The following is a 26989-nucleotide window of genomic DNA, read 5'->3' as shown; positions in this document are numbered from 1 at the left end:
AATCTCCTGAATCAGTGATTCAATGACTCACTCATAAAGACTTCACTTGTTCCATTACTGGATGAACAGTGTTTTTGAACAAATCTCTTGAATCAATGATTCATTGACAAATACATTGTACAACAGTCACTTGTCTGGTAATGATGTAATCGATAGCGTTAAGTTGCTTTCAACAGGTGATTTGCCCTATCACTACTGTAGACATCAGTGCTTATATCCGAACTATAAACTTTTATCCCAGAACTTCGGTGAGAATTTGATTTAACGCAAGACAGAAATAATGATAATGTGTAGTTGAAAAGACTGTTTGTGAATCTGTTTCACACCTATTCTGGATCAGCGGCAGTGCGAACACAGATCTGAATGTTCAGTTCCGGTATGATAAGATTTAAAATAAGATTTAATGGACACGGGCGAAACGTTGTCATTTAGCTTTCAGATCGTGTGGGTGTTTGAATCGAAATCGTGATCTTTTAACGATTGATTGTGCAGCTCTAATTATTAGGACTGCCCTCGACTAAAGACTTTTCTGGTCGACTAGTAGTTGTTCATTTTAAGCGATTAGTCGACTAATTGCATGTTATAAAATTAACTAATAAAAAACAACTAAGCCTCTTCTCATTGACTAATGGTTAGTTGACTATCCCCGCCCTGCCTTTGGATGAGGGCGTAACTTGCATACTTATGGCAATAAACAGTCGGTAGAAGCAGAATGGCTGAGAATGAGAGACCCGCTGTTTTGTATGGCATTCAGCCGTACATGTTTGAACCGGAATCAGACCCAGATGATGAAGAGACTCCGGCAGAAGAAACACAATTGAGAATGGAGCAGGATGTCTCCGAATGGTTATTTGATACATTTATGTACGAATAGAGTTTTAATCACGTCCCCTTTGCAATTATGGATGTGCAACACACACACACACACACACACACTGTGATAACGTTCGCGCAATTTTTTGAAACTACAAACACAAATACTGTGATAACGTTTGCTAAGTACGTTAGATACACACAAGGTTTAAATTATATACACAGACATTCTACGACGACGACAACAACTTTAGACGCATTTGTTATTGAATTGGCTGACATCGACTGCAATGACTATTTGCTCAAAAAACATTAAATGCACTTACTTCTTCTGGAGGTGACGTTGGATCGCGAACAGTAGGCAACGATCCACACTTGAGGATTAACTTTGAAGCAAGACCTGCTTTGAATTGACCCTCATTCTCAAAACAGTCAGTCAAAAAATGATTCGCACAAACATAAACGTATTTTGGAATTATATTTATATATAATCGATTTTTAATCTCTATAATAAAAATGTACAATTCAGATTTTGATCTCCATATACATTTACATATATATATCTTCCAAGGGGTTTTTTCCCTCCTAGGACTTTTTTCCCAGTGCTAGCACGCTGGGTTTTTCTCCTAGGGGGTTTTTTCCACCCCTGGAAGTCAGCCGACATTGGCTTAATGTAGAACCATCTTGTATATGTTACATATTACCACGCTTGCTTGTACAGTTTTAACCACTTCCCTTTTTTTCTGTGCTTCTAATATGTAAAGCTGCTTTGAAACAATTACCAATTGTAAAAGCGCTATATAAATAAATTTGACTTGACTTGACTTGACTATTAAGGGCAGCCCTGCTAATTATAAATGAAGTCTGTTTTAGAACTATTAATTTTTTTTATTTATTTATTTATTTATTTATTTATTTATTTTTTATTGTTATAATTCATGACATCCTAGTGACTTGAATGTTTTGTTCCTTTTTATGAAAGATTGTTTTGATTCATACACATTCACAACCACAACAGTTATCAATCTTTTGCTCCTTGTTCTAAATAATATTCATTCTAATGACACTGAATGAAAGACATGCTCTTTCTTTCTAGTGCAGTTGGTCAGCAGATTCTCAGGCACAAACAAGTTATTTTATGTTAACATTTATTTTATCTTAGTTAAAATATCTCTGGATTACAGTCAGGACACTTTCCAAAGGGGAAATTTGAACTGCGTTGCATAGTTAAGATATCTCCGAAAGGGGAATTGGGGCTGTGTGGCACAGTTTGAGGTGTCTTGGCAAAAGGGGAGATTGAAACTGTTTTTATCAGTTCGAAGTGCCTTAACAGGTAGAGCTAGGCTCTGGGAGAATTAAATGTGAGGAAGATCCATTTAGATCCGCTCTAATGGATAGATCTGTTTAGGTCCACTCTGATGGGCAACAAAAAAACTCCCTAAAAACTTCCTAACTCTTCCATCCAGATAGCGGAATTCTGTTTTTTCTGTTATCTCTATTTCTTAGCGTATATATTTGGTTCTTCTTTATGTAAAGCACTTTGAATTACCTTGCCTCATTAGATCCCTGCATTTTGTTTATAAATGACATTTCCTAGATCATTCACAAACATGTTCAGTGCTGCTCAAAATCTCATTCAGACCAGGGTTATTATTGTTAACTAAAACTATAAAAAAACAAATTAGAATATTACAACATTAGAAATGTTGCCTTGGAAATGAGTTGAAGTTTAATTACTACAGATTGTCACTAGAAACAAACAAACAAACAAACAAACAAACAAAAAAATCTAATGAAAAACTTAATGAGAACTAAAATTATAAAAAATATAAGCTAGTTAAAATTGTTAATAAATGCTGTAATAGTACAGTATATACTGTAAATAATACTAAAATAAAACTTGTTCAGACTCCTTCAGTGAATGTATTCTTTCAGTAATTCCAGCCAATAATGTTTCTTTCCCTTTCCAGCTTAAACTCAAATTCTGTTGGTTTATGATAGAGTTTTTGAAGGCAGGAAGGCAGTCACACATTTCATGTGAATGATTTATTCACATTTGTAATGATTCGTTCATCATCTACAATCTTTATGGTTTCATAAACGAGCTTAATTTTCTGTATCAGAAATATTACACCTAGTTTATTTATTTTGGTTTAGGGGTGAAATGTGACCTGGACCTGATTTTCGTGAGCTTTACACAGGAAAGGGTAGGGTTGCTCCAGGGCACTACTGCAGTCTGTGCGTCTTATCAATATTTTAGCACAGTGAGCGCTCTGTCAGGAGTAAATACACATCTAATGGAATGACAGTTGTAAAATACATGTTTGAAAGATAAATGATGAGATAGAGACTAGAGGTTAATGCATTCACTTGATCTGTCCCAGGTCAATCCAGAGTCTCAGAGCGACTTTGGCCCCTACAACTGTACTGCCTCCAATGAGATCGGAACCGAATACAGAGAGTTCATCATGATCCCCGCTGGTCTGTTTCTCTGTATTGATCTCAAAATGTACACAATATAGTAATTTACGGCGGTAGCAAATCGTATAGTGTTTGGATGCTTTTTGCCTTCAAGGTACTGTATTTTTGAATTATCTGCAATTCTAGCCTTTGTTCAATAAAGTGCAATACAATAGCTCAAATTTTCCTTGTGTAAACTTTTGCTCAGCACAAAGCGGCACAATCAGGCAGTATTATTGGACATAAGCTGTTAAAGGGCAGTTTTCCCACTGTGTATTGTAAAGTGTCTCCCCTGTGGTGCAGATGTGCCCTCGGCGCCAGCCATTACTCAAGTGCAACCGTACTCCAGCACGGCTCAGGTGCTTTTCGAAGAGCCCGAGTCCACTGGAGGAGTTCCTGTGCTCAAGTACCGAGCTGAGTGGAGAGCGGTGGGCCGAGGGAAATGGGTGCAGCGAGTCTATGAGGTGAAAGACGGTAAGTCTGTCACATGAACCGAAGAAAGAAGCCATCTGTATTATATGGAATATCAACACTGTTTTGTGGTTTGTAGACTTTAGCAGGGGACTTATATAGTGGAAAACAGCACTTGATAGTAATAAAATAAGAGATCAGTATAGTCATTTATAAATTGCATTACAGAACCTTTTTGGAAACTAATACTTTAAAAATGGTTAATTTAGAAATTGCGATGATATTAATGTCACATCTATGGTCACATTAACACACTACCGTTCAAAAGTTTGGGGTCGGTAATGTTTTGTAATGTTTTGGTAAGAAATCTTTTTCAAAATGCTCACTAAGGCTGTGATTATTTGATCAAAAATACAGTAAAAACAGTATAATATTGTTAAGTATTATTACAATTTCAAATAACTGATTTCTATTTTAATACATTCTAAAATGTAATTTATTCCTGTGATGACAAAGCTGAATTTTCAGCAACCATTACTCAAGTAAAATAAAAAAATAAAAAATTAAATGGGTGCCAGAACTTTGACATTATAACTGGATTGAAGGGAAAAATCTACTTTCTATAAAAGTGTACAGTATTTAATATGCAATTATTTCAAGTTTTCAAGTTTATTTCAACTTGTTGACAACAGAATCTGTTATAATGAATTAGATTTGCATGTAATGGGCCTTATTCATGAAACATAAGAAGAAAATAATCAATTGATGGTTGGTAACACTTTATCTTACAGTAGCAATGTTTCCATCCAAAGTTGCAAATTTAACTTATGCACAAAATTGGAATATCACATAAAACATTTGCAAATAAAGCAGCGTTTCCATCCCATGTGTTCAAGAGAACACAATCATCACTTCCTGGGAAATTGGTGCAAAATATCTGTAATAAAAATGTAAGTTGTTGCAATTGTGGAAGCCAATATGGCATTTTTTCCTCCGACGTAACGCAGTAAACGTTGTCATGTTATCTTGCAATCGGATGGCTGGTGTTTGGGAACGCGATCATGTGAGATGCTTGTGGGAGGAAATTAAACCAAATCATTCTGATGACAGACTTTGGCTCTGACATTTCAGAATAATCAAACAAACATTTGAGATGCTGTGCAATGAAATTGGTCCATTGGTTAGTCCAGTTATCCGATCACGTACGCTTTTGAGGCAAATTCACGCAAGGTTTTTTTGTTGTGCTTCGAGGGATTTATTTGGTAAATGTGTTTCCATCGTAGTTTATGCGCATGTCTTATCGGATGAAAAATATATCTGCCTCAATTGAGGGCATAAGTTGTTTTTTTTAAGGTGCGTTTTTAGAATTTATGCTCATTTTGCCGTTTCCATTCAGCGTTTTTATGGGTTATTACAAAATACAAATAGGTGGATGGAAACATAGCTACTGTCCTTGTTACACGTTACATGTTTTTTGAGTAAAAACAGTAAATTATGCATAATTACATTCAACTAACCCTAAACCAAACCCTAATCCTAACCCCTATAGTAAGTACATAGTTAATTCATATTACTCGGTACTTAAATATTTAATTACAATGTAACAAGGACACCTTAAAATAAAAATAGACAAATGGTTTTATGTACAATTTGTTAGTAATGCATTCTGCTCACGTTTCATAAATGGGCCAGTAGTAATAACATGGACCCATGTTATTACTACATGTTAAAGGGATGGTTCACCCAAAAATTAAAATTGTCATCACTTGTTACCCTCATGTGGTTCCAAACCTGGAGTTTATTTATTCTGTGTAACATAGAAGAATATATTTTGAGAAATGTAAATGGAAGTCAATGGCAACCAAACATTATTTTTTTTTTTTTCAAAATATCTTCTTTTCTGGCAAAGAAAGTAATTCATACAGGTTTAAAATGACATGAGGGTAAGTAAATGAGGACAAACTTTTCATTCTTTAGTGAAATATCAATTTTTACTATGATATTGAATGTCAGCATCACTGTACACCCATAGCTTTAAATGTCAAATGTATTTCCGCCATGTTCAGTGGCAAGGTTTTATGTTGCCCATTTAACTCTCATGTTGTCGTTTATGAATTAATGAATGGGTTTTTGATTAAATCTGCTTCTCGCTGCCTCCCAGCAGGACTGAGTTCAGTCACAGTCACCGGGCTTAAACCCGAAACCGATTACGAAGTCAAGATGTCTGCCATCAACGGCAAGGGCGAAGGCGACAGCAGCCCGTCAGTGGTCTTCAAAACCGAGCATGTCCGTGAGTATCCCACTTCTCTCTCTCTCAGGAGCACGTAGTTCCATCAACAGCAGCGCAGCGTGGCGTGACGGCCCACACACCTTATCAACCAGCTAGTGTGAAGTCTTTGGCTGACGCAGACGCTAAAAGACACAGTCTGTGCTCATGGTGCTAAAGAGTAGGGCGTAATGAATTAAGTACTTTGAATATTAACATGTCAGTCCCTTGAACTATTCTCTCATTTTACTGAATTACAAATCCAATGAAACAGCATTCAACTCAATTTTAGTTTCATCTAACCAACTCCAGACATGCCTTTGCATGGATCTTTTTGAGCAATGTCTTCTTTTGTGCCTCCCTCCCTCCCATACAGAACAGTAGAGCTCTTGATATGGTTGACTGGTTCACCTTTACACTGTTCTCAACTGAACTGAACTCTGTCGCTCCTTCAGAGTAATTGTTAGCCTCTCTGTGGCGTCTCTGTGTTTTGAAGGACAACCTTTTCTAGGCGATACCTGGGTGGTTTAATATATTTACCTCTTTTTGACAACCAATAAAATTTCCCAGTTTTCTATCCATTGTTTTGCACTTTATGTAGGTTATATATTATTCATCATTAAGAGAAACCTGGTATCATTTATAGGTCGAAGCTTATGGATGTACAATTAATTTAGGCTAAGAACTTCTTCAGAACATAAGAATATTAAAAAAATTGGCATTAAAAATAGTCAGTTATGACTTTAAGATTTGTAATTCAGTGCATTGAGAACATTGGTTAATGGACGTGATGCATTTGCAAATCACTGAATATCAATAATATATGCTTGCCAGTTTTACTGCTGCTAAGCACGTTCATGCTGTATATATATACCGGTCACACCTTACATAAATAATTTCTTATACCAATAATTGATTGAGAAATCCAACTGGTAAGAACAGAACATCTTGTTCTCACACAGGAGATATAATTCTGCAAACATTCCACAAAACATCAATAAAAATCAGTCATAACACCACACGCTACAGGAATATTCCTGTGATTTGTGTTGATATTCTCATCACGATTACACACCACACACATCTACCCTCTTACTCCTCCTGGTGGTTGTTTGTGTGATCAGCGGGATGTTTTGAACTTCCAGAGATGCCATTACCACATAATACACTCAACACATTGTACACTGGGATTTATTTCCTGTCAGTACATGAAACAAAACCCATTTAGTGCAAAATAGCCAGGATGTAGTCCATAGAGTAATGACTCTAATTCAGGTAAAGTATGAGTGATGAGAAAGTATTTGTCTGATCTTGTTACCGGCTTTTTACCCTTTGACATTTTCAGACTTCTCTTTTTTTTTTTTTTCATCCTGTCATTTTATGTGATTTTCTTCCCCTATTTTGTTTCCCATTTGTATGTTGTTGTTTTTTTTCTCCCCATGGGATCCTTTAGGTTATTCTTACACAAGTAAGTGTTTCATCTACCCTTGTGATCATTGTGATCATCATATCCATTTTTATACATTTTTCCACATTTTATTATTTGTTGATAGCATTTCTAGTGGTTGTAGGATTTAAAGACCCCATGACATCAAAATGAGAGTTGAGTGGCTTTAAGTCCATGTCTAGAATGAGGGCATCTGTATGTCATTGTACTTGTAAATTTGAGCAAATTAACATATATATATATATTTTTTTTTTTTTTTTTTTTTGTCCAGTCAAATGCTCTTTAGAATGAGAATGACTTTTTTTTCATTTCATTTCACTAGGAACACATTAAAGAAAACTGGACTCGTCATATGTTCTCATGGGGTCTTTAAGTTAATATGCTAGTTGTCAAACTAAATAAAAGTGAACATTTTCTTTTTTCATATGCTCCCTAGATGGGATTTTTCATTTTCATTCTGAGGACACAGGTTTGTTATGCAGCTGTATGATGGTTTTCATTATTATTGTATTATATTAAAACAGAAACCAAAAAGATTCTTCTGTATGTAATATAAGAGTTATATTACATTATTCTGTGGTTTTGTGGCTGCAGATAAGCCTCCACATGTCTTTATCTCTAGGCAACACACAGTAAATCCAATTAGTAGTACATATGAAGTATTTAAAGTTGATCAACTTTGAATATTTCTTTAGAGATTGAGATGCAGTGTTATATGCTTACTGTATCACATGCTTTGTCCAAAAACTAATGCATGATCCCCTAGTATTATATGAATACTTAAGTGTTTCCTCTGTTTTTCATTGAGAAATATGATTTGACAACTAAAGCAAGCATCACTATCACAGTTCTTTATATAGGATTTGAACAAACCTGTAATGCTAAGTATAAACTTTGGATGCCCCATTTAACCCGTACTGTTTTTGCTGAGCACATGAACAATACCTCAAATCATGTGGCAAAAACGTATGTTATTACTTTAATAAGCAATAAGAGCTTTTTTTCACTTGGCGGATAATAGAACAGGCAGTTACAGAGGTCCCATAAGAGTTTAACCTTAAACTCTCTGGTGCTCTTCATGTGGCGGTCAAAAATGACCCTTTTTTTCTTCAATGAAATGTTATATTATATTTTAGTTCAATAATGTTTTTATTTAATATTTTCTATTTTAGTGGATTTTATGGTACTAAATTATATGTATGCAGTAGTTATGATCCATTTATTCACTTTTTGAGCATGAAATTTACAACTTAAAGGTCCAGTGTGGGAGTAATATTTAGGGAGGATCTGTTGACAGAAATGCAATATAATATACATAACTATGTTTTTAGTAGTGTATAAAGACCTTACATAATGAACCATAATGCTTTTAATTCGTTAGAATGAGCCATTTCTATCTACATACACCGTGGGTCCCATTACACCGAATTCGCCATTTTGCGTCGCCATGTTTCTACAGTAGCCCTAATTGGACAAACTGCTCTACAGAGCACATTTGCTTGACTGGCTACTCTCTCCTGTCTCAGACGACAACATCTTTGTTCTGTGTCATCCACTGTAGCTTCTCTATGTGCTTCGAAAGGGAGGGGTGAGCTGTGGACTGAGCTATTGGTTGCAATTCGCAACCTCACCACTAGATGCCGCTAAAGTTTACACACTGCACCTTTAAACTGTCGTAAATCTTGAATGTTTGGTCTCTTTTTAAAGACGACACTTGGCAGATTATTGCTGCAATGAAGAAAGTTTTTTAAAAAGCTATAGAATTTTATTATGAAAAATGTACAAAAATACTATTTTAAATTTTTTATGAACTATATATTTTCCAAAATATCTTTTACTCTAAAATTGCAAGAAAATCAAAGCAATAAAGTTGCTCCATATTTGAGGTTGATATTTCAAAAAATGAGCTTTCAGTAAGATTTTGTTTGGACGCAGTACCAAAAGATTCCATTAGATGGAATTAATTTTCCATTCATTTCCAATTTTTGACCGTGAGGAGCACAAATTTGACTATTGTTTTCAGGACCATTTAACTTTTTAACTTTTTCGAATGAAAAGAATAAAAAACAAAAACACAAAATGTTAAATTTTTCGGTCAAAAATGACAGAGCACCAGAGCGTTAAAGAAAGGGACCCAAGCCATATGTAGAGAACAGAATGTCATATAGATCAACCATCTCTAGAACAACCACTTAGCAACCACCAAGAACATAGCAACACTCTAAGAACCAATAGGAACAATGTAGCAGCCACATAGCAGAACACCCTTATTGTTGCAAGTTTTGTACAAGTGCGTACCACTCACATTTTCTTTAGAATATGTAAAAAAAATACTAGTTTTAGCTTTTCAGTTGTTTAAAATGAGACCATATGCTCAATCTCTCAGAGGAAATCCTGCTCAGTGTGTTTCTGCTTCTGTGCTCAATGTTGTGATCTTTGTGATTTAAAACCATTTTGATTTGCTTGGTTTTATGTTTCTCTGCAGTTTGTTCTAACCCTTGACTTGATCTTTTTTCACATAGTTACATTTGTGTCTGTATTTTTGTATCTTTCATGCAACCTCTTCCAATTTCCTTTCAACCAATCATGTGCGTGCATATGATGTGACTGTGTCATGTGGCTTGCATGGTGCTGGTGATGTCATCCACACTGATGAGCAGAAGGTAAACACACGGGCCCAGCTTCATCCTCTCATGTACAGGATTATCCCTCACTCACATCAGGATCACTGCATTCATCCTTAACCAGCCATTATAACTCTCTACTGTCACATTTCTAGAATTAAATCCCCTCCGACAGGTCATGAAAATTCATCCATTCCCAATTTTTAACGGAGACTGTTACCCTTGAGCAACCACTGCACTCTGACTACACAAATTATCTTCCGTGTTGAATATGGAATCAAAAAAAAGAAAAAAGAAAAAAGTTGATGCCGTGTCCTGCCAACCATGGAAATGACATCAAAAGCTCTGGAGCTGAATAACATTTCCCCAGAGCGATCGCTGGGTATGACGATCTCGCTCTTTTATGTTCAGCCTAAACATTTTGACAAGCAGCGGGTTTACAGACGCTCGCTACACTGACATCCTTTCATCTTATGCTGCTTTGGATATGCTGCTACCGGTGTACAATTATATCCAAATTAGGAAAACCCTTACAAATGCTACAGTAGATGCTGCAAGTGGTTGATCTCAATGGTTTATTTATCCTCCAGTTTCAAGCATGTTTCAGTAACTTTCACAGTACCGCATTTCCTTTCAACATAACTTTTGAACCTTTTACAGGGCTCCTCCCCTCCTCTCCAAACTATGTGCTTTGATGTTCCGGTTGTTTTTACCTGCATGTAAATTTCATGATGACTACAGAAAAATATTGCGACTTTCTTTTCATTGCACAGTTGCTTACTTTGCGTACACACCTTGATTATTTAAATAGGTTTTCGATGTTTGGAGTATATTGGGCTGCATTTTGCTTGTCTTTTTAATGTGTAAAAGAGTCAACTTTATTTAACGGTTGCGCCACTTTGTATATTATTCATGATCCATATGCAGTCCAGTTTAACCAAGTGATACCTGCACAAGTAGTGCCATGCATATTTAAAGTAGTTCACCTTCGAATGAAAATTGTGTCATTAATTATTCACCTTTTATAAGACTTCTGTTCATCTTTGGAAGACAAATATTGATATTTTTTTATATGCACTTATCATTCTTCACCATCCATTGAAAATCCTCATGATAAAAATTCTCAAGCTTCACAAAGTTCATAAAGGTGTTGTTAAAGTAATCCATATTAATTGAGCAGTTTACTCTTAAGTTAAGACATGATTGCATTATATGATGATTAGGGTCATGATAGATTGTCGGTTCAAATTAAAACGACAATGCCTTTTAAATTCTAATTTGATTGCTGAATTTGGATCGAGGCTGTGAACAGGATGCAGATTTTCAATTTGATTTCTAATATAAGACATTAAAATGAATTTCAAAGAATATAAAATAGCAATAATGTTTACTAGAAAAGCAAAGTGTGCCAAGACAAACCTTGATTGTTGTATAAAAAAAAAAAAAAAAAAAAAAAAGTATTTAAAAAGTTTCTAAAGGTTTTTAGGCATTAAAAACCGAGAAGATTAAAAACATTAGGCCTTAAAAACCTAATGTAGACCAGTATAGAAGAATATTTCCTTTCCTGGAATACATTATCAGTGTTGAATTTCTTAAAAAATTGCATCTGATCATATATAATCAATGCCGCACATTCCAGTTCTTTAAAAAAAAAAAGTTTTTAAATTGCACTTTTGTAGTATTTAAACCTGTTAACCAACTAGAAAATAGGAAATAAGGAATCTGATGTGGTGTTAAACACCAACCAACCAACCATCTTTGAATTTCAATTCCTCTCATTCCAATTCAACTTCCTGTGGGTGTGAAAAAAAAAAAAAAAAAAAAAAATTGTTGGTTTAACTTAAAAAAGTATGTTACCTGGTTAAACATTTGAGTTGGTTTAATCAACAGAAACTCAAAATATTATGTTAGCTGAACCACATTAATTATTGTCAAGTTGATTTGACAAAAGAAAAAATGTTGATAACATCATAAAAAATTTTTCTTTTTACAGTGTAGTATTTAGAACCAAATTGTCTTGTTTTTTTTTTTTAAGGTGTGTTTGCGCATTACCCAATTTGCATAATGCCTTTGGCGAATCATGTGCTAAAACAATCCAGATAGCATGTGCAAATAAATGGAGCAATTAATTCTTGGTGAATTCCCCCAAGAATATCTAGTTACCGTTAAGAGTTAATTTGCAAACATGTAAAACTTTTATTTTTAGTCTAATTTAATTTACTGCTGTTTGCTCCCTTGTGCATAAGATAACTTAATTTACTGTATCCTGCAGGGACAGATGGCTAAGGAGGATAGAATTAATCATGCAGTGCTGAAATTTCATTATTAAAGAGATGAGCGTTTATTGATGACCCTTTAAACTGTCAGTCGAGTAGAATATCTGCTTGTTAATTGAGCTGATTGTTTGGGATTGTAATTCCTCACACCAGTTAGTGGTGCTTCTACCATTTTATGTGTGCACTTTTATAGCCTCGTAACACATTAAGATTAATTACTGAATTTTTATCACATCTCCTTCAGTTTTTGTAGTTATGGTGGTGTTTTCTAGCAGATCCAAAGAGAATTAGATGTGTATTGTACCTCTCTGAAAAATTGTATCCTCCTTTATTGGAGAAGTGAAGCAACTGATGTATTGACGACATTATTTCAATACAGCACAGACAAAATTAAGTGTTAATGATTCATATCAGGCTGAACAAGTAGTCCAAACAGAATGAAAGAAAAAAGACCTGAAAAGTTAGGACGTGTGAATGAAAGTGTCTCCCTCGTACAGGCTAATAGCTAATTACTCCCTTAATGAGAGTAAAATGCCTTCATTTTTCAATCCGCCGTGAACACGCGTAGCTTCTGCCTGCAATGTTGTTACGTGTCACTCTGCGGCGTCAAACTAATGTAGTGAATCAAACGAGCATTCGCTGGTCATTAAAATGAAATGGATCATGATGGCCCGTGAAGGAGAGGCCTCAGTGAACAGCGCCATTGAAATATTCCCAATTCACACTGCGCTCATACACATGAATGTTCTGTAGGGATGTTCACAGTTCACCATGACCTCCAAATATCAGCCTACTCATCTAAGGAGACCCAGTCAAGCAGCATGTGTCATATTATTCTATTACTTGCCTATATAGAATCATTGGTGTGTAGGAGGCTAAGAATTATGGGAGTTCGAAAATTGCCACCTTTTAATACACATAATTAGTGGTCGACTGGCTTTTCATTGGCCAGAATTGATATCTACAGACCTGAATGGCCAATAGCTGGTATATGCATAATACAGTTTAAAGCTGCTGTGTGTCAATTTTTCATTGTTGGCCCCATATGTCAACTTCTGGCTCAAACTGAATGGCATGAGTATGGAGTTGCGCTACAACCATTTTGATGATTAATCAGTTGATAATTTAATAAATTCAGCTATTTTCCATCTAATTATATTTTCAGCATTTATTGATAATATTGGTGCATTGTTAATGTTGTTGTTGTTATTATTATTTGTAACTTGAATCAACTACCTGATTATTTGAACTATATCATGGAGGACTCTTTAAGAAACCTAATTATTTATTTTTGGTGCAGTAACTTGCAGGAAAATTACACGTTGCCGCTTCAGTAACGGCAAAAGAGATGTACACCAAAATTATTACTATGAAACGATTCAAATGAATTTTTTTTTTTACACTATGTACTATTGGAAAATGTTAAATTCATTTTTTAGCAATTGACAAGGCAGATGTATCGGCTTGTCACTACACATAATAATACCAATAATTAATGCTGATTTTACTTCCTTGTTCCTTGTTCTTTATTAAAGGGATAATTTATGCAAAAATCTAAATTCTGTCATATGTCATTTACTCCCCCTCATGTCGTTTCAAACCCATAAGACTTTTTAACAAACATATTTGTATTGAAACCTGAATCCTTCCATTTTAAGTCCATTCCACCAGCACTTTGATGCTTTAATAAGGTTATACGGACACTGTAAAAGCAATCGAGGGGTTTATTCTAGAGATGCACAGATACTAAATGTGTCTGCCGTTACCGATAGCCGATTATTACATGAGACATGATACATTCCGGTAAGTTGTACTGTCTTTTAACATAACTTTGATGTTCATGCATGTTCGAGATATAACGTTAACTTTTATTGAAGAGGAAGAAAAGCCTCGCGCTCCGTGCTGCTGTCTGAACTGAGGCATTACAGCGATCTGACACGTCACATTTAAGAGCGTCAAAACACCATTTATTGACAGAATTTGAAGACTGAAACTTTTATTCTTATCAGAAGTAACAAACCACAAAGCTTTTTGTGATGGGAGGTGCTAAGAATAATATTTGATGTAGGGAAAAAACACAGACCTGGCAACCCTTAGCTTGAACTACGGGTGATTCATAGGGTCAAAAAAAGCCTGCTTTAATGTCACTATTTTTAATCTGTTATTGCATTAAAATTCAACACAAGAGTGATTTTCTTCACACACAGTATGTATGAGTTGCAGTCTGAGCACATTTTTTTGCACCCTTTTGATTGACAGGATATAATCGGCCCTGATTATCGTCAGTTGGCCGATAGTGATAATAATAGCTTTTACATCGGTGCATCTCTAGTTTATTCTAAGTGTTCTGAAGAGACACAATTGCTTTAAATGACAGATTTAATTTAGGATTTTATTCACATATAAACATTAATCAGCACCCATACATAGAGCACATCAAATATGGTAAACACAAGCTTGCATGATGCACAGATGATTTGGTGGATGATTTTAGTTTTGAAGATGAAAGAAAGTCTTATTGGTTTGTAATGATGTGGGTGAGTAGATGATGATGATGATGTATTTTTATTTTTAGGTGAACTATCCCTTTAAGTTATGGTGCTTTTTTCTCACGGCATTGTTACTGGTTTGTTGTTGTAGGAGAACCCAGCCCTCCTATACTCGAAGGAACTCTACATCCCAAAGGCAATTCTCTCAAAGTAAAATGGATCAAACAAGATGATGGAGGGTCACCAATCACCCATTATTTGGTCAGATACAAAGCTGTGAGTGTCCAAATAAGAATAAATATGTATATTTAATATTTTCCTTCTTTTTTTGTTTCTTTTGTGACCGTTTCATGGCTGCTTTTTGGTACACAGAGGGAAGACCCTGACTGGAAGCCTGAGATCCGCCTGCCCAACGTTAGCGAGTACGTAATGCTGACCGGTCTGGAATGGGACACTGAGTATGACGTGTTTGTGGTGGCAGAGAACCAGCAGGGCAAGTCCAAGCCCGGCACCCTGACCTTCAAAACCTCATTGGAGCCTGCAGCTACCACAGGTAACCACCATCCCTCCCTCCCTCCGCCTCCCTTTCCATCCCTCCTTCTCTGTGTTCACCCTCGCCACCAATCTCAAGCACACTGATTTTAACAGCTGACTCAGAGCTGTAATGACACCAAACATGTGAATGCAGTCTGGGCCATCACTTACACTGCATGATAAACAGTGAGTCATGCTACATGGCAGATCACGAATCACACGGACAAAACATTTGGCTTGTTCATATGGGATTCTTGATGCCATATTTCTATAACATAAGATAGTGTGAGACGCCGATACCAATCTTCAAACTGGCCATTTAAGCTGTTTTAGATTTAGCCAAATGTGTAAAGTAGGGGAGACAGAGGGGCAATTTTGATCACAAACAAGTATGATGACACTTATTCAGCAAATTCTCAGTAAAGAGTTCTGTTTGTGCCTGACAAAAAGTATCATTTATTTTACTTTGTGAATTTTTTTTTAAGCTGTTATGTTCGTTATTTATTTAAAAAAAAAAAAAAAAATACATAATACACTTTATTTCCACTGTATGATCCACTTTAGACATTCTACTAACTATCAGTTACTTTGCAACTAATTATTATTTATTATATAATGGACATCCAAAAAACACATATGGATGGATGGATTATTATGGTTATTAATTATATATTGGACATCCAAAAACACAACTTATATATAATTATTATTATTAAATAAATAAATAAATAATGCATCCATCTGTCTATTTGGATGGATGGATATAGTATTTATATAGTATTTATTATTATTATTATTATTATTATTATTATTATTATTATTATCTGTTATATAATGGACATCCAAAAACATGTATAATAATAATAATTATCTGTCTGGGTGGATGGATATTTTACATTTTTTATATATATATATATATATATATATATATATATATATATATATATATATATATATATATATATATATATATAATATAAAATATAAACTTAAATTTATTATTATTATCAAATAATGGACATCCAAAAAAATCGCAAAGAAAAACAATCACTTATTTTTCTAATATGGCCAGTAACTGATAATGTACTAGTATGTTCCCTATTTTAATTTAATCATTTTGCATGTTCAAATAAATCAGCATTGATTAATGAAAAAAAAAAAAAAAGAATTTTAGGTTTAAATTGCATGGTCCATTTGCAAAACAAGCTTTTGTTTCACTAACATTTGAATTACAGAGGCAAAATCAACAGACCCATTGCATTCACATGCAGGTACACTCTGAGTCACTGTCTATTTAATGTTATTGATTTGGCCTCCATTCACCTGTGACCAGGCTAACCCTCAGCATTAGCAGCAGGGCAGTAGTCCCTTTCTCCCTGCCTGATGGAGAATCACTTCCTGTTTGCGAAACCTAGTGTGTTGCGGCTGTTTAACAGAGAGGGTTGCGGTCTGGTCAGGCGTGCCAGGGCCACAGCTGGGGTTCACTGCTTCACTTGTAATGTAACAAGCATCTGGTGCTTCTTAATGCAGAGAGACTTTGTCTGTCCCTCGTTGTCTCTCTCCCTCATTAACACTCTGAGACGGCCCTCTGGACGTAGGAGGGCTGAATCGCCGCTCTCTTTGGCATACTAGGCTGCGAATGGCCCACATCCAAAGGCTGTTTGTCTCACTCACACCTCCGAGTACAGAAGCGCACTCCTCGCAGCATGCTAATGAGACCACATCACCTCCCGACTAGAACTTTACTGAAGTTGCTGGCAGTAACATGCTTCAAGTGTTTTTATTTTTTACTGTGATAACTCACGTTAAAGCCGAGAACAGCTTGGATGTTGGCGTAATAGAAGTCTACAACATGTTAGTGATTTAATGTAACGGTTAGCCACTACAATTCATATATTTTTATTTATTTTGAGTAACATTTAAGAACATACTTGCTTGAAATAACCATTTTCAACAACTTGTGTGCAAGTTTTCTGTTTATTTAATCATATTTGGCATTTCATAACTTCTTAGCTGAATATTTTATAAGAACTCATGCATTATTCTGCTATTTGTTAATTAACTGTGTACATCTTGGAGCTACAATGCTAGTACAGGCATATTTCACAACTGCTCCAATTACAGTGGAGATTTGTTTAATGGGGCCCACTTTGCACATCCCTCACAACGAATCTGTTCCCTCCTTATGGAAAACTTTGGGAAATAATTCATTGCAGTAGACTTTTTGTCCCTGTCTGCCATACTAATAGTTTCTGCGTGACATTTTTGACCACAGTGGGTCTTTTTCAGTCCAGACATAATAAAATAGTATCCTTTTACTTATTTAGGCGGCAGTCATGGCCTCATGGTTAGAGAGTCAAACTGGTAACCCGAAGGTTGCGGGTTTGATTCTCAATACTTGCAGGAAATGACTGAGGTGCCCTTGAGCAAGGCACCTAATTTTAACTCATTAATTTATCATATTGACAGCCCCTATATATATGTATATATGTGTTTGTGTGTGTGTGTGTGTGTGTGTGTGTGTGTGTGTGTGTGTGTGTATATATATATATATATATAATGTTGCAATTATTATATACACATAAAAATAACATGTTCTCTAGTCACAGATGAATGAGCTCAGGTCCGGAATATTCTGTTGCTCTGCTGTTGTGGGCATTCATCTATTCCAGATTTTTCTTGTCTACTTTGAAGCGAAACTACACAGTACTGACATCTTCATTAACTGCTTAGTCAGTAGAGCATTGTTTGTTTAATGCAGCACCTCGCAGTCTTCGAGGGCTTTTTGCAGACCATTATTATGGTTAAAAAGTCATACAGTGGGGTAAATACATTCCCTAATTAACTTAAAATATAATGAATAGCTTGCTCCTTGCTACTCACTGTGTGGGCTGTGATGTACAATGTGTTTTAGGGACTACATTATAAAGTGTAGTGCTAATTCTGCGTGATTTGCATAATCTTCATTATCTTTCTGTTATTATCCTCGTTATGGTGCAATAAACAACTCCAGCTGTCCCATCAAAACCATTTGCTGGGCTTTTGCATGCCTTGTTTTGTTAACTGGGTCATCCTCAGGACATGGTGCCATTTATGCAAGAACACTTCAGGAACTTTTTGTATTTCGTTATTTCTTTTCTTTATTTCTTTATTTCTCTTTTCTTAGTGCTATTTTATTTTATTGTATTTTGTATTGATCATAATTTCCTTTGAAGCTACTTCTGAACTACTTTTGAAAAATCATATTTTCCCACCTCAGGCCCAAAGTACTAAGGCCTTAACTGCCATACACAGGTTACCACCATAGATAGTAGAGATTAAAATATATTCTAAATGTTTTGTGGTTGTAATCACTGAAAATAGTCATAGAGGTTTCAGTGGCATTAATAGATGTATAGTATAGTTTTAATTTATAATTTTAATTTAGAGTGCCCTTATTATTCTTTTTCAGATAATATCTTTAATGCAGTGTTAATATAAAAAGGTTTGCAAAGTTTCAGAGATCAAAGTGCACTTTAAATGTTGTTATTGTCTTCCAAAAGAAAGAACCGATTTTGAACTGCCTGAAATGAGTCATTAGTAATTCCAGTCTCACTTCTTGCATGAAGGTTGTAACAAATAAGCATAATGCCAGCCTTTGGTCTTCATTAGCTATGTTTCCATCCAAAGTTACGAATTTAACTTATGCTAAAAAAATTGTAATATCACATAAAACATTTGCGAATAAAAAAAGCGTTTCCATCCAGTGAGTCATAGAGAACAAAATCATCACTTCCTGATTAACTGGCCCTAAATATATCTAAGAAAAGTAGGAGAAACCACTGTACATAATAATTTTCATATATAATAAATTACTTGCGTCTCAGAGCATGCAGACGAAACTCAATAAACGTGTTATCTTGCTTTGGGATGCAGATGCCTGCTGTATGGGAGCACAGTCGTGTAAGACTTTGCTCAGGCATTTAAGAACAACCAAAACAGCATTTCAGATACTGCGCAAAAAGATCGGTCCGCTGGTTTGTCCAGTTATGCCATCCCATCGTGCAAAGTCACATGATTTTTCAAGGAATTTATTCAGTAAATGTGTTTACATCGTAGTTTACGTGCATGTTTTCTTATCGGCTAAAAAAAATGTATCTGACTCAAACAAGCGCATTTTTAGAATTTATGCACATCTTGGCTTTTCCATACAGCAGTTTTTTTTATGTGATATCCCAAAATCCGCATAAAAATAGGTGGATGGAAACCTAGCTATTGGCTGCCCGTGAACAACATCTACTTTGACCCGTCCTCAAACTCTGAAGTTGTAGTTGAGGCCTGGAAGAGTTTGGTTTGTGGTGTTGAAATTTCGAGAAGGAATAGTTTGGTTTGTATTTTTTTTCTGTTCTGTGACAGCAAATGCACTTTGCATGTACTTCCAAAGGATGAGGACTTCGGATCGTATTGATACGGTAAAACCGACACCACCATTACTGTTCGTATCACTGTGTATCAAGCGCCGAGGAAGCCTCCAAGAGCTGAAATTCAGATATGGTAATGGGCGTTTCGTTTACGACACGCGCTGTAAGTGGTAGACCGGTCACTGGGCTGTCTGACCAATCAGAGCAGAGCAGGCTCTCAGAAAGGAGGGGTTTAGAGAGACCCTGATCAAGCCATTTCAGACACTGTGAGAAAAGAGGTCATGCTGCAATGCTTAACATTTTTGACCTCGGATGCATTTAAACCTATTGTAGGAGACCTCCAAAATAAAATTAGGAACCTTAAAATAGCATAATCGGGGCACTTGAATCTCAACAGTAATAATTTATGAATGCACATGGCAGCGGTACTGAGAATGACCCAACTATTGTCTCACATATTCTCTTTCACCCTCAGCTTATGCTTTCATTCATTTTCCTTTTTATCACCACCTTATTTTTTCATTTTGAAACTTTGTTTCTGTGTTTGACTTATTTTTCTGCCTCTTGTTTTTCTCTTTCTCTCTCTCTTTCTTCCCATTTCCCTTTTACCTTGTTTCTCTGTTGTCCTGTCGTTGTTCCTGGGCTTGGATATGGACGGATCATCACATGCACTCATAACGCAAACGTCCTGGTGCCAATACTCTTCCTCCTTTCCTTTGTTGTGGTTATTGTGTTAATGTTTGTTCTGCCTGTGATCTTGTGTCCGTCATTGTGTTTTGTAGTCACTCTGAGTGGTTCTTCAGTCTCCTGCACTCTAGTGTCCCTCCTGCTCTCTCCGTTACTGCTGCTTTTGCTTTGATAGAGTTGAGGAAATGTCTTCTCCTCATGTTGAGGATCCTCTGCATGATTTGTTTCTGTATCTCTCTAATGTGCTGGGAACACCTGAGCCTCATAGACAAAGTAACTCAGATTACAACTAAAGAAAATACAAAATATATTTCCGTTTTAGATGACCAAATGCTTAAAAATGACTGTGCTTTTTAGTTTTTGTCAATAAAAAAGTAAAAAAAAAAAATTATATCGCATCCAGTCTATAGACATTTGCACTGTATTATGTAAGTAAAGCTACAATGTGTCATTTCAGTGGCACCAGAAGGAATTGACTAGACACTAAGCCTCGCCTTAAAACAGTGTTTATTAATCATACCTTAGCCATTTTTTCAGATAAACATTTGATTTTTCTAAGGCAAGGTTATGGAGAATCTGTTTTCGTGTAGTTTTAAATGCTATTTATTAATAACCTAGAGGGCGGAGCTTTGTCAGCTGCAAAAACAGTGAAGAAATAATGAAACAGAAGGCCATAGAAGTCCTAAACTAAGTTGTTAGAGACAGAATAGTAATGATGATGTATGGCCTGTGTGGGCTTCTATATGTTTGGAAACAACACTTACTTTTTCAATTCCATATAGTGCTGTTAATGATGCAGAAATGACATGTCACCTTAAAGAATGAGAGAAACACCAAGATAAAAGCAGAGAGAAAATATATCTTGTCTGATATTCAATAGACTTCTTTTGCTCTGTGGATTTTTGAACTTATACTCTACCAGTCCTTTGGGAACAAACTTTGTAACAAAACTTTCAGATGTTATTTTATTACTTAAAAGTCTTTTTGAGGCTTCTACATGAATTAATTACTGTAATATTTGGAAAATAAAGCAATGGGTCTCATTCACTAAGCATGCATACGTTCAAATTTGTACGTGAAATCTGTACGTACTAAAATGTATTCTGTATTTACGAAAAATATAGAAACAACTGAAACCACACATACGCAAAAAGCACTTATAATCGTGTTTAAAAAGTTATATATTTTATCTTATCACGGCATATATTATATTATATTATATTATATATCATAAATTAATAAAAACAATTTAATTTCATCTTAATTTCATCTTTAATTTCATTGCAGCATATCCACTGAAAGAGTAAGAAAAGCTGCAAAGTTTCTCTAAATAGCAATTACTCCAGATATAATTAGCAGATATATGCACATTTACAGCTGGCAAATCAGAGGTCTGTAATCTGGGTCGGTATTAAATGTGTCTATTGTGTTTGAACTGGTTTTGAGAATGGCACACTTGGCATTGCTCGAGGGTCTGGCAATAGCGTGTCTGCAGAGAGCGACGAAAGGTTGTGCGGAAAGCACTTATATGGAGATATTTTGGGTGTGTTTTATGCAAATGTATAACATTGTGTATGGGGGCGCTCATTTATAATACTCCAAATTCACTAACATTAGAATGAGGTTAAGAACAAATTTATGTGCAATACGCACGTGTTGTTAGTTAGATGGAGATTTTTCGTGAGAAGTTCTCCTGTGTGTAGAAATAAGAAATAATTAATGCAATTATTAGTGAATGAGACCCAATGTAATTTAGTCATCACTGGGGCTATTGTTCACATATGTGGCATTATTAAATTCAGTTTTTTATATGATGTTGTAGTGTCTTTTTCTGATATCTTTAAAAGTTCGGGGTTGGTGAGATTTTTAATGTTTTTGAAACATTAACATTAAAGTCTCTTATTTTCACCAAGACTGCATTTGTTTGATTTAAAATAGAGTAAAAATGGTAATATTGTGAAATTAAAAGAACTGTTTTCTATTTATATCTATTTTAAAATGTAATTTATTTCTGTAATGTCAAAATTGAATCTTCAGCATCATTACTCCAGTCTTCAGTGTCACATGATCCTTCAGAAATCAATCTAATAAGCTGATTTTCTGCTCAAGAACCTTTTCTAATTATTATCAATGTCAAAAACCGTTAATATTGCTGCTTAATATTTTTGTATAAACGGAGATACATTTTTTTCAGGATTCTTTGATGAAAAGAAAGTTTAAAAGCATTTATTTAAAATAGAAGGTTTTTTTGTAACATTATAAATGTCTTTACTGTCACTTTTGATCAATTTAATTCATCTATGCTGAATAAAAGTGTTAATTTCTTTAAAAAAAAAAAATCTTAATGGTCTCAACTCTTTAAACAATAGTGTATATAATTTGAAATGATGAACTAAGATTTTAATCTGTCATAAATAGTGTTTATTGTGCCAGTTGTCATCATATCATCATCTTAACTGTCACTGGTGTTTATTGGTAAGTATTATTTTTATACTACTGGTGGTCAAACAAAAGCATAAGGGTTGCAAAGATGTAGGCAAAAATTCTGTCAGCATTTACTCACGCTCATGTTGTTCCAAAAGTGATTGACTTCCTTTCTTCTGTGGAACACAGGTAAATGTTTAATTAAAGAGTTCACCCAAAAATGAAAATTCTGTTATTAATTACTCACCCTCATGTCATTTCACACCGTAAGACCTTCGTTCATCTTCAGAACACAAATTGAGATATTTTTAATGAAATCCAAGAGCTCTCTGACTCCTTCATAGACAGCAAATTAATTACCACTGTCAAGGCTCAGAAAGGTACTACAGACATCGTTAAAATAGATGACGTGACTGCAGTGGTCCAACCTTAATTTTATGAAGCGACGAGAATACTTTGTGCGTCAAAACAGAACATAATGACTTTATTCAACAGTTTCTTCTCTGCTGTGTCAGTCTCCTATACTGTTTACATAGAGCACTTCCAGGTTCTACATCACAACGCTGGTGTGGTGAGAAATCGAGTCCCCCCAGGAATTGGGTCTCCTCTAGGACCATGAGTGATCCCATTGGTTCAACTCATTTTTATTTTTATTTTCATTTTTAGCGCCTGATTATAATTCCTGCAAAATCCCATTATGATTTATATTGTTTAAAAAGCGTTATGATCATTAATGTCTTTTAAATTACATTACATATAGGTTGTGAAATCAAGAATTTCTCATTCTTACTGTTTTTTTTTTTTTTTTTTTTAAGTTAGCTTATGTACATACACTATATTGCCAAAAGTATTGGTACGCCCCTCCAAATCATTGAATTCAGGTGTTCCAATCAATTCCATGGACACAGGTGTATAAAATCAAGCACCTAGGCATGCAGACTGCTTCTACAAACATTTGTGAAAGATTGGGTCAACTGTTAGTGGTATTATAACAAAGTGGAAGCAACTGGGAACAACAGCAACTCTGCAACAAAGTGGTAGTCCATGTAAAATTTGGGATGAATTAGAGCGGAGACTGCGAGCCAGGCCTTCTCGCCAACATCACTGCCTGACCTCACAAATGCACTTCTAGAAGAATGGTCAAAAATTGCCATAAACACACTCCTAAACCCTGTGGATAGCCTTCCCAGAAAAGTTGAAGCTGTTATAGCTGCAAAGGGTGGGCCAACTCCGTATTAAACCCTACAGATTAAGAATGGGGTGTCATTAAAGTTCATATGCACGTAAAGGCAGGCGTCCCAAAACTTTTGTGTGTGTGTGGATAGATAGATAGATTGATAGATAGATTGATTGATTGATTAACTTATGTATGTTTTTGGCTTCCAATATCTGTTTCCTGTTTGTTTTATTATGCAGTACATAGGCATTCATTTTATATTTCAAGCATGTTGTTTGTGAACTTAATGTAATAAACATCATACAATAGTGAAATAGGTTATAATTTGTCAAGACATCATGATAACAACTTTTGATCAGGCATTACTGCCTGGGGCCTAAAGCAGACCCGATTCCTGGGGGGACTCGATTTCTCATGACATCAGCTCAGTTTTGGCCTACACTGTTCACATGAGCAGCATGATGCATTTGTGTAATGCTGACGCACAATACTGAGTCGGACGTTAACACGGAAGTGCTGTACTGTGTTCACTACGTCAACAGCGTATAGAAGACAAAAAGTAATTTTTGTTTTGTTTTTGCGCACAAAAACATTACATTAACATTAAGGTTGAACCACTGCAGTCACGTAGACTATTTTTAACAATGTCTTTAGTACCTTTCTGGACCTTGACAGTGGTAATTAAATTTCTGTCTATGGAGGAGTCCGACAGCTCTCAGATTTCATTAAAAATATCTTAATTTGCATTCTGAAGATGAACGAAGGTCTTGCGGGTTTGGAACAACATGAAGGTGAGTCATTAATGACAGAATTTTCATTTTTGGGTGAACTAACCCTTTAACATGCTTGTCACTCCAAAAAAACATCATTAAAGTAGTCTGTACTATATGACTTGTGCACAAGTCTTCTGAAGTCATATGGTAGCTTTATGCGAGTACTACACTGAAATCATTCACTGATAATCTTCCCCTCTAGTGAGCTGTTAACTCAGGAAACACTCAGACTGGATCGGGCAAATTGAACTTGAGAACTCTAGTCTGATAGTTTTTTTTTTTGTTGTTGTTGTTTGTTTGTTTTTTGTATGAATCATTCAGATTTCAGTGGATTCATAGTCTGACTCATTCACAAGAGTTATTGTTTTGTTATTTTGGAGCTCAACGGCCTCAGTCCCCCTCAGTTCACTTTCATTATATTAAAAATAGCAGCCAGGATATTCTCCAAAAACTCCCCTTTGGTGTTCTACAAAAGAAAGCCATACAAGTTTGAAACGACATGAGTGTGAGTAAACGAATACAGAATTATTGGATGAACTATCCCTTTAAGTCCAAACGTGTGTGTGTGTGTATTATATTCAGCGAGTGCACAATTAAATCTGAGGGGGGAGTTGTTAGCTTTGCCTTGTTGGCTTCACCAATTGTCTTTGCTTTGCTGAATCCTGATAGTCTTGTGATATGAAAATTACTCATGCTTGGCTTGACTGTTACATTTCATGTTTGTTTTTTTTGTTGTTGTTGTTGTTTTTTTGTGCATCTCCAGTTTGGGTTGATGATCCCTCCTGCTCTGTCTGTGTCTCTGTATTTCTCCTCTTTCTCCTCAAGACTCCATGGGAGATGGGACGGGCTTGAACACTGGAGTGATTGTTGGTATTCTTATACTGGTGTGTGTGCTGCTCTTGCTGATCGTGGACGCCACCTGCTGCTTCCTCAACAAGTGTGGCATCCTCATGTGCATCTGTGGTAAACCCGGGCAAGGCACCAAGGGCAAAGACATAGAGACGGGCAAAGCTGCCTTTGTGTGAGTATCCACAATGTTCTTGCACACAATACTATATCAACTCAAACAAGCTCATATCACACATCGAGAGCAGTCAAGGGCCTTGGATTGTTAAGCATATGAATGTTGAGCATTAATTATTTCCAGTCACAGAAGCTGTTCTATTATCAAACCACCATGAAAGAGCTCCTCTTATGCCAAGACTAGTGACCTCATCAAACTCTACTTATCGCTGTATAATGAGCAGATGTGTATGCCTTCTCTCTGCATGCAGTCAAGATGTGTCTAAAGAACCCATTGTAGAAGTGAGGATAGAGGAAAAGGCCACAGCCAATCATGACGCAGAAGGACATCCTGAGCCCAATGAGACCACCCCACTGACCAAACCAGAGTAAGCTCAATGTTATGTGTTAGTACTGAGCTTAATCACTTTTAACTGATGCTATTGACAGGCATCATCACAGAACATCTGCAATGACATTAAATCAGTGTTTCCTACACCCTGAGTAACCATTCCAAACCACCTCACTAATTCTCACACTCAAAGACAACATGAAACCGCATTTGCAGTGCATTCTTAAAGTTCTGTGCCACTAGGCATCAAATGGAATTGTGAAAAATAACTGTTTTCAAACATGTTTCCCCTAAGCATATACTGACACCTGGTGGTGTGAATGTAGCATCACAAAAAAAAGTTTCTTTAAACGAGCAAAGAGTATCTTGGGCTGGTGATTTCAACTGTTTATTAGGCTACCTTTCAAAAGTATTGGTTCAGTATGTTTTTTTTTTTAAAGAAATTAATACTTTTATTCAGCAAGGAGGCATTAAATTGATCAAACGATGAATGCTGTAAATGTATTAATATATTAGGCAGTAGAGCCGTTTTCAACATTCAACACTGATAATAAGATGCGTTTCTTGAGCAGCAAATCAGCATATTAGAATGATTTCTGAAGGATCATCATGTGACACTGAAGACTGGAGTAATGATGCTGAAAAATCAGCTTTGACATTACAGGAATGAATTAGATTTTAAAATATATTAAAATTGAAAACAGTTCTTTTAAACTGTAATAATATTTTGCAATATTACTGTTTTACTGTATTTTTTTATCAAATAAATGCAGGCTCAGTTAGCATCAGGGGCGGACTGGCCATCTGGAGTAGTTTTCCCGGTGGGACAGCCTGTTGCAGCGTAAATGTATATA

At 35.6% G+C, this 26989-nt stretch overlaps 1 protein-coding gene across 7 annotated transcripts in view; it reads left to right on the top strand.

The window, feature by feature from the left end:
* ncam1b (neural cell adhesion molecule 1b) overlaps nt 1-26295 on the top strand; it is a 107123-nt gene extending 80828 nt beyond the window's left edge. For 3 of the 7 annotated variants that reach the window (XM_067364328.1, XM_067364327.1, XM_067364325.1), the window contains 7 exons: nt 3198-3294; nt 3577-3747; nt 5846-5974; nt 14938-15062; nt 15159-15339; nt 25607-25802; nt 26056-26295. In XM_067364328.1, the coding sequence (XP_067220429.1) occupies nt 3198-3294; nt 3577-3747; nt 5846-5974; nt 14938-15062; nt 15159-15339; nt 25607-25802; nt 26056-26176 (1020 nt within the window). In that variant the 3' untranslated portion in view covers nt 26177-26295. Of the gene's footprint in view, nt 1-3197; nt 3295-3576; nt 3748-5845; nt 5975-14937; nt 15063-15158; nt 15340-20502; nt 20652-25606; nt 25803-26055 lie in introns of those variants that run through there. The other 4 variants (XM_067364329.1, XM_067364326.1, XM_067364332.1 and 1 more) reach the window with 2 other exon arrangements.
* Nucleotides 26296-26989: the final 694 nt, after the last annotated feature.

The sequence above is a fragment of the Chanodichthys erythropterus genome, chromosome 17 (assembly GCF_024489055.1).
Source record: "Chanodichthys erythropterus isolate Z2021 chromosome 17, ASM2448905v1, whole genome shotgun sequence".
Lineage (NCBI taxonomy): Eukaryota > Metazoa > Chordata > Actinopteri > Cypriniformes > Xenocyprididae > Chanodichthys > Chanodichthys erythropterus.
This window is presented reverse-complemented; position numbering and strand designations above follow the sequence as displayed.